The sequence below is a fragment of the Xiphophorus hellerii genome, chromosome 21 (assembly GCF_003331165.1).
Source record: "Xiphophorus hellerii strain 12219 chromosome 21, Xiphophorus_hellerii-4.1, whole genome shotgun sequence".
NCBI lineage: Eukaryota > Metazoa > Chordata > Actinopteri > Cyprinodontiformes > Poeciliidae > Xiphophorus > Xiphophorus hellerii.
This window is the reverse complement of record NC_045692.1, coordinates 26,176,658-26,189,885: the sequence shown is the minus strand read 5'-3', so window position 1 is coordinate 26,189,885 and position 13,228 is coordinate 26,176,658. Positions and strand designations below refer to the sequence as shown.

General features: G+C 45.0%; 1 protein-coding gene and 2 long non-coding RNA genes across 15 annotated transcripts in view; 1 reads left to right on the top strand and 2 right to left on the bottom strand.

Moving 5' to 3' along the window:
* The window catches only part of LOC116711889 (receptor-type tyrosine-protein phosphatase mu-like), an 81,332-nt gene that overhangs the window by 11,951 nt on the left and 56,153 nt on the right, over positions 1 to 13,228 (bottom strand). For 12 of the 13 annotated variants that reach the window (XM_032551481.1, XM_032551482.1, XM_032551484.1 and 9 more), the window contains 4 exons: positions 11,473 to 11,666; positions 1,659 to 1,746; positions 900 to 976; positions 733 to 769 (listed from right to left, as the gene is read on the bottom strand). In XM_032551481.1, coding sequence (XP_032407372.1) covers positions 733 to 769; positions 900 to 976; positions 1,659 to 1,746; positions 11,473 to 11,666 — 396 coding nt within the window. Of the gene's footprint in view, positions 1 to 732; positions 770 to 899; positions 977 to 1,658; positions 1,747 to 9,718; positions 9,728 to 11,472; positions 11,667 to 13,228 lie in introns of all 13 variants that reach the window. The other variant, XM_032551485.1, reaches the window with a different exon arrangement.
* On the top strand, positions 3,914 to 6,898 carry LOC116711894 (uncharacterized). Its single transcript, XR_004337357.1, has 3 exons — positions 3,914 to 4,659; positions 6,151 to 6,282; positions 6,770 to 6,898. It is a non-coding gene; the product is annotated as an uncharacterized LOC116711894 (long non-coding RNA).
* Positions 4,878 to 5,600, bottom strand: LOC116711895 (uncharacterized). The gene is made up of 2 exons (XR_004337358.1): positions 5,450 to 5,600; positions 4,878 to 5,242 (listed from the first exon to the last, which is right to left on the bottom strand). It is a non-coding gene; the product is annotated as an uncharacterized LOC116711895 (long non-coding RNA).

The following is a 13,228-nucleotide window of genomic DNA, read 5'->3' as shown; positions in this document are numbered from 1 at the left end:
CCCCCCCCACACACACACACATACACACACACACATTTCTATCTGAATATGCGCTGTCAGGCTTCTGGTCCTCCTGTTGCCATGGTGGAACCAGTTATCTGCCTCCCATTAACGAGGGCTTCTCCTATACTCACTCTTAACTCAGAGCTAACTTAACTTAGCATTAGCTTAAAAGAGTAAATGTGAATTAGTCGTGTTTCGATTGGCTGGTTTGGAGCAAATCGACCAGGCTGTGCAAAGCGTGACATCATCAGATGTTTACTCTGGTAAACAGGAAGTAGCGGTTGCTAGCTAGCATTGTCCTCCACCCTGGACTCCATCTTGGTTCCTCTGGTAAGGCACAGACCCATCAGTAGAAGGCAGCGTTCCCTACATCAGAACTTGTTGTAGGGAACAAATGTGTTTTCATCTCCCCTTTAGCACATTAACTATTTTATGGAAAAAACAAAAATCACCTCAAGCGAGCATAAAAACATTTCTTGCAAGATTAAATAAATTATTTGGAATTTTGGAAATTTCCATCAACTTTTTGTAAGGCGATACTTTGAAAGAAAAGTGTTGCTGAAAACACGACTAGTGAAGCTGCTGGTTGGGATTTCTACCTGCAGAGCAGAGTCTGTGGGTTTATGCTAAAGCTCTGCTGGTGTGGCGCCCCCTGTGGGTAGAGCAGGTAACTGCAGCATCTCCAGAAGCTGTTGGACGTGATCTGGAGGAAAAGGATAAGTGTCTCACCTTGTGTAGCGATGTAGTGGTTGGGTCTGTGGTAACCCTGAGGAAAAAGGAGGAGGAAACATTTCAGGAACGTTTCATGAAAGCTCAGAACCTTCAGATGGTTACTGGAGGTTCTGAGCTCGGTCGGGTTCTAGAACATTTCAGCAGGAGGAAACCTTGGTACTCACATCCACATAGTTAGCGTTGATGTAGTCTGAGCCGCCGTCTCCATCCTGAGGCTGCAGACGCACACGGGAGTGATCGTCTAACACACACACACACACACACACACACACACACACACACACACACACACACACACACACACACACACACACACAGCAGGGAGCGTTAGTTGTTGTGCTCATTGTCACTGTGGAGCTCAACACAATCAGAGCTAATTAGCTTCCAGTGGATTAAAGATCTATGAACATATTAATAATCTCTTAATTAGATTCAGCTGAATGTAAAAACAACACAAGTTTTTAATTACATCTGATTCAGTTCGTTAGAGAGAGTCAGGAAAACCAGGAGCAGATCGGCCAGGTGGAGGACAGGTGGAGGACAGGGACAGGTGAAGGACAGAGACAGGTAGAGGACAGGTGGAGCACAGAGACAGGTGAAGGACAGAGACAGGTGGAGGACAGGGACAGGTGAAGGACAGAGACAGGTGGAGGACAGAGACAGGTGAAGGACAGAGACAGGTGGAGGACAGGGACAGGTAGAGGACAGGTGGAGCACAGAGACAGGTGAAGGACAGAGACAGGTGGAGGACAGGTGGAGCACAGGGACACAATGTGCATTTCTAACTGATAAGCCGGTCTGATCTCCAACTGGATCCCACCCTCTCTGGACAGCTTCGACAAACTACCAGGACATTCAGGGAGCGGTACCGGGCCCCATGTGGGTCGGTCGGCCCCGTCCTCCAGCCCAGACCCGGTTCTTACAGGCGATGATGTTCCCGTATCGGTTCTTCATGCGGTTCTCGTCCTTCTTGGCTGAGTCCCAGGGAGCAGACTGTCCCTCGAAGAAGCTCTGTAGGAACAGAGACAGTTTGTTACACATCACTGCAGCTATGAAGGACATGAATAATGCAGAGGGTGCGTTTGATTCGCTGCTCGCCGTCCGCCTCCATGGACAAAACACATGATTAAGTCCAATTACAGACAGAGGCTGTGAGGGAACAAAGACTTAGAAATTCAGACCAATCCAGGTTCTGGAAGAGGAAACAAACATTTAAATTCCTCCACTCACACACACACACAAACGTTTGTACTGTCAGACTCTGTCTGTGTGAACGTCTGCCACTTTGATCCACAGCAGGTTCCTGAGTCGCTCATTAAAACGCCGGGAGACATAAGAATGTGTGTGACAGCCGTCTAACAGCTTCAGACATCCATCAAACTGTGAGGTGAGCAACACACACACACACACACACACACACACACACACAGACATAAGTGACAGCGAGGAACAAAGACAGGAGAAACGAAAACAGAGCAAAGAATGGAACTAATGAGTGCTGGCAGAACCTCTCCCTGTCTGTTTGTGGCCCACTGTGTGTGTGTGTGTGTGTGTGTGTGTGGGTGTGTGCGTGCGCTCTTCAGGCGGTGGTTTCCGTCCTGTTTCTGAAAGGTCACAGGTCAGGGCTTGTACCGGCTACAGAACATGTTGCAGCTGTTCGGCTCCTTGGTTCCGGGTTTCTGGTTACAACCAGAACCTTGCAAGAACCCAGTCGTTTTCTAAAGTGGACCTCGGTTTCAGCAGTGGTTCTGTGAGGTCCAGTAGTGTCTTTGGTTAAATGGGCCAGAACATCTCAGAGGGTTCTGAGCAACACTGGAGACAAAAGTTTCAGTTCCTACAACTGAAGCAGAAGGTTCTCCTCCTTTTGGACTCGTCTGGACTCGAAGGTAAGCTCTGGAGATGTTCTGGTTCTGAATCCCACAACGTCATGCAGCACTAGAGTTTCACTCCACAAGCTTGGAACAATTTGTGGTGAAACCCAGAGGAAAATCTGCCCTGCAGCCCTTTACTGCTCTGGATGCAGTACCAAGGCATGGACAGGTGGAGGACAGGGACAGGTGGAGGACCATTGGTTAGAATGGTCTGGATGGTACTGCAGGCCTGCTCCAGATTTCCCCATCAGGTGTGAGGCGACAGCTGGAGACAAAGCTGAACTCCCAAACAACCAGTTCGTCCATTTCTGTTCTTTATGCACGTTGAGACTCACAATATGATTTAAATCTGAACTAGCTCAGCTTGGAGCCATGAAGTTTGTCTGAACTGAACTGAATGCAGTTGTCCAAGTGAACCTTTCAGGGTTTCTGAAATCCATCTGGGATCCAGAAGAACCTGCCAATCTGTCCATGCGGGTCTGGTAGGACGCTGACGGTGCGCGCTCCGTCTCACCACACTGACACACAAATCATTCTTCATCTTTTCTCCGTTGAGGACAAACTGCACTCGGACATTTTCCCCTCAAATAGCTGGAGGATAAAATCATTCTGTGCTGCCAGTTAGTGAGAAAATCTGGGGCTTTTGGAAAACATTCACATTCATTTTGAAAGTTAGCGGCAGTTCTGTGTATATAATTGGGTTTATGTTTTGGATTCCTCTATGCTTGTGTTGTGCTTTAGTGGTGTTCACTACCACAGTTATTGTTTTTAGGGATTACTGACATCAGCTCCAGTCTTCTGATCTTAGATGCCATCTAGTCCTTCGCTGCAGCTGGACGACCTGAGGACTGAAGGTCGTCACTCTAGACAACCAATGTAACCATGGCAACCAGGGGCGCCGCCAGGAATCTTGGGCCCCATGACAAAAAATTAGATTGGCCCCCAGCAGCTGCTCTTACAGTTTCTTGAGTCAATCAGACTCATCAAAAGTGTCACAATTTTAATGGTCTTGTTTTCATTGGTCCAATACTGATACTAGACAATATTTACTACTAGTGAATTTTACATGCAACAGCCCACATACAGTATGCAAATAGGTTGCTTAATTTTCTTATTACACGTAGATTACTGAAATGTTTCTCCCCACCAGCAACATAGGCAACATGCAAAATATACATGAAGCAATCCAGACTTCTCATAAAATGTTATGTAGCTGCATTTTATTCAAACTGCAGTTTATAACTTTAATAAAAAATGTTTCCTCCATATTTGTTAAAGCTGGCACCTTGTCGTGACAGTTTGTTATGAGACAGATAATCTGTGAAAAATGCTAATGGTGGAGAAACAACTTATTGTTACAGGAAAATAATTTATCTGCTGAGTATTCACAACTGGCTATGCTAGCTGCAGGATAGCACACAGCTAGGGGAGGGAGCAGCCACATGAGATTGTGATTGACAGCACTAAAACCCGCCTCCTGCCTCTGATTGGTTGTTTCTAGGTAGCACTGGGAGAAGGCCGAGGATATCATTTTTGGCAAGACTTTATTTGACGGGTTGTAAATAAGACTGTCATGACATTGTCATAAACATGAGGAAGTCTTCATGAATATTTATGACTGTTGTCATAAAGTGTCATTTGGCAAATCATGACACTTTTAATACAAAGTTGACATTATTCAAAAAGTCCTTGTTATGGCAACTTGACATAAACCAAGAAATCATGATCTGACATACATTTGTTATAAAAGTATTACCGATTAAACTTTAAAAATTATGTAGCTTTATCTGGTAATATTATATTGCTCTGCCATGCTGTTTAAATTTCTAATTGATCTGAAGTTTTACAGCAAGATGTCTGCAAAGCACGCATGAACTTTGCATTTGAAACATTTTTTCAGGCTGTTTTAAGTAGTGCAGTACACCATCTCCACCAGTGGGAGGCAACAGTGCACCAACAGGCGTGCAGTGTGTTGGTGAAGAAGAAATCTTCCATCTTGTGGGGCCAAACTAACACAAGTTATAACCGAAGTCTGACACCTAATACATCTGAGGTATGTTTCTTATTAACTTTACATTTTCTTTGAGAAAATAACATTGACTATGTTCTCTTTCTTTGTAATGTTAGCTATGAGCCATTCAAGCTAATGCTACCTTGCTGTAAGTTAATGTTAGCTAAAGTTATTAAACTCCATTACTGTAAGGTTAGCCCTTAATATTAAACATATTTTAAAGGCAGATAAATAGGTTTTATATAATGTTTTCAGTGACGTCCATGACGTGTGCCACATTGACTAGAAGTCAGTGCGTAATTGTTGTACTAAACTGTATATATGAGGCACACGCATTTTTATTGCATTTTAACTCATTTTTTTATTTTTGTTAAATATTTTTTTGTTTAAATTTACTATTTCTCTTCAACAGCTTCTAGAGCTGACTTATTGAGTCAAAATCTGTGTGAATGATATTATTCAATATTAAAATGATTTAAACTATTGAATATGACTTGACATTTTAATAGAGGGTCGTGTGTCTCATGTAAAAGCTTGAATTACCACCTTTTTGTATCAGTTGGTCACAAGGCATTTATTACCATTTGTCTGACCGGAGTGTTTGGTTTGGAAATTTGTTGCCAGTCTCTAAGTCAGGGGGCCCCAAAGTGGGTCCTGGAGGGCCGGCAACCTAGACGTTTTAGTTCTCTCCCTGGTGGTACCAACAACCTTTTCAGCATGTCAGTGTTCTTCTTAGGCCTTCTAACGAGCCATCATTTAATCCAGGTGCGTTAAACCAGGGAGAGAACTAAAACATGCAGGATGCCGGCCCTCCAGGACCCACTGTGGGGACCCCTGGTCTAAGTGAACCTCTGAGAACTTGAGGAGGGAGCTTGAGAACGGCTGGCCGAAATTAGCATTCATAAATCGGATCAACCTTGAGCAAAACGCCGTTTGCTCGGCGGATATTGGAATATCCAACACGAAACTAACTTCACTGCAGTCGGTAACACAATAAAAACACTGGGAGAAAGTTTGTTTTGGTCTGTGGCCTGTAAAGATGGAACCGAGCGACTGCGTGACACATCAACGCCCCACAACGTCTGACGCAGTGACGTTGGTTCCACAGCTCTATGGGCCAACAGTAGGAGCTGGACAGAGAGGGCAGATCTCCTCATTAACATAACGACGGACATGGAGAAGCAGAAAGAGGAGAGGAGGCCATGACAAAAGAAGGGCTTGTATAAGGAAAAGACAAAACAAAATATCTACTTTTCTTGACAAGATCTCATGTTTAGGGGAAATGAAAAAGAAAATATATATATTTCTTAACAGAAACGTATGTGTAAGGACAAGGAAAAACTAAATATATATTTATGCTTTTATTTCTTATGTCAGTTTCGGTCTTCCATAGTTTTTTCCCTCCAATTTTAATCTGACAAATTAAAAGCTAATATGTTAGTCAAAGTTATCCTTTATGTGCATTATTAGGCAACTTGGCTGATGCAACATGGTGCTTGTGTTGTTTGCTTTGGCAACTTTATCCACATAAAGACCCGTTTCAGCCTAAGGACACATGGTGGGGGGCAAAGGCGGCTAATGAAGACGAGCTACAGGTGTGGAGGATGATGATGAGGACCAGCCACCAGAGGAAGAAGCAGATGAAATATTCCCAAAGAAAATTAGGTAAGTCATTTTTGTGTTACTATTTTCTCCAGGTGAAGGGGGGGCAGGTAAGGGGGAGCAGGAATTAACATCCACCAGTTAACAAGTTACATTTTAGAGAACTAATTGTTGTCAAATGAAAAACTGGTGTTTATTCTATTTATTTAATAAACTTCTTGCAAACATCCATAAGCCAGAGTATCTGGTTGGAAATAATTTCAAATGCTCATTAAGTGAAAAGATCCTAAATCTATACATTAAATGATGCAATCTGAATAACAGGCTGTATGAATTTCTGCCAAACAAATATTCAGAATAATTTTGCTCAGCTCTAGTCATTATGCTACTTGTATTAATAATTGCACTTTATAACAACCAGTCATGCTAACTAGACATTTGTCTGCCAGTCTACCATCCTGACAGTTTGCAGCAAGGGACATTTTTAAAATGATATTTAAATAAATTCTGAATTAAGATCACATTGTTTTTTGTTTATTGGTTTTTGAAGTGACCTCAGTGGATTGAGTCTTCACCCACTGTGAGAATGTCCTGAAGAGATTCACCAAGTTTGAATTCACCATGATTAACTATAGCAAGAACAGCTATAATTTCTGAGCATTTCCTTCAAAGCTCTGCTTCCTGGACATGAAGACGTTAGTCTATAACGAAGAAGATGGCCGACATGATCAGAGCAAAAATGTTAGGACTGTTGAAAGAACTGATTTCCTTCAGTTAAAGAATAATTCATTCTGTTTTAGTTTTTCAGTCACAATATACTGAACAGAAGTTAAAGCCTCTGAAGAACAAGTAATCTTTAGTTTTATTTTTGTTTAGTACAGCTCTGATGGTAGTTATAAGTAGTCCAGTGTTTTCCACTTCACTTGAGGTAAGACTTAACATTAATAACATGTTAATATAGCACGTGACACTGTAATGACGTCTTTATTACTGATGCTACTTGTTCCACTTGATGTAAGAGGAATTATTAATGACTCTGTTAATAAATCATTTGACAGTATAATAAAGCTTAATGAAATCTTTACTGTTGGTCCTACTTGTTCCGCTTTATTTCAGGTAGGGGGAAATATTAATTACTGTTAAAGCTTTTGACAGTGTAATAACACTTAATGACATTATTATGACTACTATTATGACAGATGATGATTTCTTGGTTAATGTCAAGTTGTCATAATGAAGACATTTTGAATAATGTCAACTTTGTATTAAAAGTGTCATGATTTACTGAATGACACTTCATGACAACAGTCATAAATATTCATGAAGACTTTCTCATGTTCATGAGTTCAGGTGTTATGCCATGTTTATGACAGTCTTACTCACAACCCGTCAAATAAAGGGTTACCTAATTTTTTCACAGATTATGTCTCATTCCATACTGTCACAACATAATGACAGTTTTAACAAATATGTAAAAAAATATTTTTTATAAAAGTGACATAGTGCAGCTTTAATTTCCCTCAGGAGAGGAGAGAGGACGGGTCAGGAGGTCAGAGCTGCTGCTGACTGACTCACCTGTTGTTGAATATGTTGGTAATTTCTTTCCTTAATTCATTAAATGCTAGTGAAGTGGAGGCAAACAGTCTGAAGCTAAGCTAACTATGCTAAATGGTTGATAATCTCACACAGTCTACTCACCTCTCGGAGGAAAAAACTGTTACAAATTGACACTCTTATCTTTTTCTCTCTCTATCTCTATATGTTTTGTAAACCTGATTATCATTTTTCTTAGCAGCATAGTAACATTTCAGCATAGTAACATTTCAGCATAGTAACATTTCAGCATAGTAACATTTCAGCATAGTAACATTTCAGCATAGTAACATTTCAGCATAGTAACATTTCAGCATAGTAACAGCCACAGTCGTTCTTGTCTTGTTCTGAACATGGTCACCGTCAAGCTCCAAGCAGGAACCAACCATTTCCTGCAGATCCAGTGAATATGGATCTGTGCTTTTTGGTTTGGGAGTGGTAACATTTATTTTTTTACTGCTATAAACAATTTTAGAAAACATAATATGATTAATTTTGTAATTGACAGGGAACCAATTTTAAAATGTTTTATGAAAAAAAACCTATTTTGTATACGGTGCCCCTGATGGCGAAACATGAAGTAATATCAGAGAAACTAATACTAAAAACTGCTTTTTAAACCTAATCTGACATGTGATGATGGACCAGACCCAGAACTGATACCAGAGATGGCACCTGGCTGGACCGGACTAGGAGGACCTGGGTGAGGAGAGGACTGGAGTGGCGCCAGCGGTGGCGCTGCTGGAACTTCCTACTGAACCAAGTCCTGGAGCAGGAGGTTCTGCTGCTGGTGGAAACAGAACTAGAGTCATCTAAAAATCTCCGTATTCCTCAGACCTTCTGAGCGTCCAGACGGCTGGGAGCACAGCTGTCACCCTCACACACACAAAACCCAAAGTTTCTGTGAAAATAAGAATAAACAGACAATCTGACACCAGTCCAGTCTGGCTCCAGAGGTTGGCTGGACCTCCACTGGACACTGACATAACCAGTTCAACTCCCAGTAGGATGTAACTGGGTCCTCATGCAGACCAGTGATGGGATGGAAATGATCAGATTCACAAACTGGCCACCAGGGGGAATCAGCAGTGGAGTGATACTCTCTTCAAGCAGCTACTGGAGCATCTGACAGTCAGAGGGAAAGTCAACATGCACAGAGGATGAGCATTAGCAGCACTGATGGAGGCACACACGGGGTCATGGGTCATGGGGAGGGCGGGGTCTGCATGAGGGCGGGTGGAGGAGACGGATGTCCCAGTGAACAGGTGTTGGAACCAGTGCGTCAGTGAGGATGCCCGGTCCCTGTGAGATCTTTGGATGTTGGACTGTTTCCAACACGGGTCGATTGGATGTTTGGGGGTTCCTCAATGACCCAATGGTTCCAGCATTGGGTCAGCAGTCACTGGTTTTCCTTTACTGGCAGTCATCAGACAGGAAATGGAGAGAGACACAAAGAGGAAAGCATGCAGCAACCTTCTCACAGTCAGCAACTCTAGAGCTATAGCCTCCACTTACAGGGTACAAATTACGCCCCTCGGCTACTGGAAACCAGATGCCCTCTGCTGGTCACCCTGTAAATCAACTCTTTCCAGTTCTGTCACTAGTCTGCATAAGAACCCAGTTCTATGCTGGTACAGAGGTCCTGACCAGTGGGTGTGGTGCTGGTTTCCCCTCCCATTAACACCCATGCTACCAGCACTAACCCTAACCCCATGTCTTCCAGGAACCATTTCCTGAATCAGACACAGAGATCCTGATGGATGCAAACGGGTTGCCCTGGAGACTGGTGTGTAATGCAGATAAACAAACTGGGCCTGGGTGGAGCTAGGCTAGGAGAGTGCTAACAGAGGTGCTAGCTAAACCTGAATCTACGACAGAAACACAGAAAACCAGGAAGGTGTCTTACCTCATTGAGCTGTCCAATCAGATAAATTAGAAAAGCATGGAGGGATCAGGGAGACAAGAGTCATGAGTGGGGCGACCGGCGGCCCGTCTCACCTCACCTCATTGACCAATCATCAACCAATCATCGACCAATCATCACTCACTTCACTAAATGGGTCTGAAAATCTGGGTGAAAAGGCAGATCCTGACATGTTTACGTTTCATTTCTGTGACTGAGACACCCGACCGGTCTCAAGACGTCTCCATCAGCGTTGAGACCCCTCAGAGGGTCGGGACCCCCCGGAGCTCGGTCCGTGGGTGAAGATCTCGGTGCTCGTCATCAGGAGCCCACCGACACAGAGTCGCCTGGACTGGTACCGGACCTGTGGTTCTGCTAGGGGCTCGTCTGGGACCCTGTCCTGACCCTGGCTGACCCGTCTCCTTACTTGTACTGCTGTGAACCCAAAGGGATCCAGAACCGGTCCTGTTCTCCACAGCCTGGATCATTGCTGCAGCCATGCTTCCTTTCCTGGTTCTGGTTCTAAAACCAGTTTGGGTCCAGCTGTTTGTTCTGAAGATTGGAGCAGACCTCTTGTTGCCTTTGAATCGGTTTATGGCTCAGTTTATGCCATTAATGGTTCCTGATTTGGATCAGAACCAGCTCACAGCACCTACTGGTGTGGAGAGACGTGAACTGGGAGCCATTCCAGCTAGAGACCGGGTCAGAACAGAATCAGAACCAGAGTAGAACCACAAGAGAATCAGAGTAGAACCAGAACAGAACTCCTCACTGATAACTTTCTGCAAATGGAGAGTGAAAACTCTGAGTGTGTATTCAGTATGTATAATGGATCAGCCCTGAGGGCAGCCCGCAAGCACACTGCTCACACACACACACACACACACACACACTGGAGCCATTCCCTGTTTGGGCCCATTAGCTGCAGGGAAGATCTATAATGTATGTCTGTGAGTGTGTGTGTGTGTTCAGGTAAGTAACATCCATTAGTAAGTTTCTCCTGTTAAAATGGATAAACACACACACACACACACACACACAGATTTCGAGAAGCTCCAACCTGCAGCTTTTAGAGAACATTATTGGAAGGATTTTCTGTGGTTTCTGTTTTTACTGCACCTCCTCCAGAACCTCCAGACTCCTCATGCCTGACGACCTTCCTCTCAGCAGATGATCAGATCATTCACGGAGGACTCTGATTGGTTCTTGGACTGGTTGACGGATTGATATCATTGATCGATGATCGGATCGGCCAACCAGAGAACTCTCGGTCTGGGACTGGCAGAAACTGGCTGCACCACACTCCACTGCTGAAGTACTTGGACAGAGCGGACCTAGTTTGTTCAGACCAGAACTAGAACTGGACTCCTTGGACTCACACGGTGCGACTGCAGCACGCAGCCAGGGAACCCAGAGGAGTAAGAATGGACCGGATCAGAACTGAAGCTGGATCTAAAGGTCAGAGGGGGCTCAAGACCAGACCTGAGCAATGGATGCATGATGGCAGGGTGTGAACCTGGGCCGGTCCGTTAGGCTCCCTTGGTCGGTTCTGGTTCCCTGCCGACGCTTCGCCTCAGCCTCCTTTTCACAAACATCTTCTTTTAGTTTTAGTTCTACCAGGAGTGATGGTAACCCTGGAGGACCGGAGCAGGTTTAGGTTCTGACTCCGGTTTAGGAACCGTTCCACCAGAGCCGAGCAGAGCCCCACCGGTTCTGATCCGTTTGATGTCAGCTGGGTCAGATAGTCGTGTTCTCACCTCGTACTCCTCCTTGAACCCGTAGCCCTCGGCACACTTCATCTGGGTGATGTGCTGCAGCAGGTCGGCGACCCGGATGGCCGGATGCAGCTGACCCGTCTGGTAGGGCAGCGCCTCCCGCTCCGCCTCCCGCTGCTTGTAGTGGGACTGGACCAGGCTGCTGGTTTCACTGGTCATGGTGTGGCTGCTGTCGTCTGCAGAGGAACAGAAGACGGGCAGATCAGACAGGGGCCGACAGGACACCTTAGACACGTGATGGACCGGACCAGGCTGACCCAGATAGAACCAGAATCTGTTCATTTCTAATGATCCAGCAGAACTAGATCCGGTTCGGTCTGAAGGCCGGGTTCTGAAGATGATCTGAGACACAAAATCTGATGCTGAAGCTTTGTTCTGGACAGACTCTGACTGGGTGAACACTGATGAAGGCCGTTCCCCACAGAACCAGGAGAACCCTCTAGAGGTCCATTCGCTCCTGAGAAGACATCTCTACTGACTGGATTTTCCCTCAGGAGACACAAACCACGGAAGACCTCAGAGCTTCATTTCCAGGACCAACAACCCATCCTGCTGGACCTGGAGAACCTTCGGGTTTCAATCCAGAGTGGATCACCCTGAGCCTCGCCTCTCCGTACCTCCTGATCACTTCACAGCTTTGGTCCAGAACATCAAACCCTCCAGGTGGTCCAGAAGCTGGCTCATCTACACCGACCTCTTCTGAGTTTCCCAGATAGTCAGAATCTGACTCCAGTCCCTGCCACTGCCTACAAAGAAAGCCCTACCCTAACCCTGACCCCTAACCCTGACCCCTAGCCCCATAGCTCCTGTTCAAACGATGCTCCTTCTGGACCACAGAGTTCCTCTAATAACCTTGTCTAATGCTGTTTTCCTATCAAGAAGCTTCAAACTATTCTCCTTTGTGGTTGTGACTGAAGCCCTGAGTTTTTGAAACCACTTTAGGCTGTTTTCCCACATCTGGGTCTGGTAGACTCGGTTCTATTGGAACCAGAACTTCAGCTGCTGTGGTTCTTTTTCTCTCTGCTCTGTCAAGCTCCTTGGTTCTGTGAGGAAACCATCCACTTGTTAAATGGTCTGATTAAAGAGTCAAAGTCTGGAGCGAGTGAGTCCAGCTTCATTTAGAGAAACCAGTTTGCACTGAGTCTGTCCAGAACCAAGGAAAAGTTCTGGTCCACATCCACTCCTACAAGACTGTTACCACGACAACACAGATGAATGACATCACATGACATCATATTACATGTCTGGAGAGAGGATGATGATGGACTCTTTCCACACTGCGGCCAAAGATCCCAGCTGTAGTCCCAGTAAGGGTACTGGTCTACATCCGGTCCAGATCCAGTATGGTCCGGTACAAAGAGTAAAACTGGACCAGTCCAGAACAGCCTGGTTCTGCCTGTGTGAACCGGTCCAGAACAGTTTGGGTTCTTGGAGCGGCAGTGTGAAAAGAGCAGAGTTCAGAGTCCTGGAAAAGAACAAACCTTGGTGGTGAAGTGGACATCGGAGCTAAACCCGTCCAGAACTCTGGCAGGGACGTTTCAGCAAAGACACGGCGGACACAACTTCCACTACGCTCTCTAGCTGTTCTTATTGGCTAGCCTGGGGGCTAACTGACCAATCAGAAGCGTTCTACCTGAACAGTCCAACCAGTCAAGGTGAGGTGATGGAGGTGGTGGCTGGTGATTGGATGGATGAAACAACCAATCAGAAGACATCAAATGAGCTGATTGGTTAAATA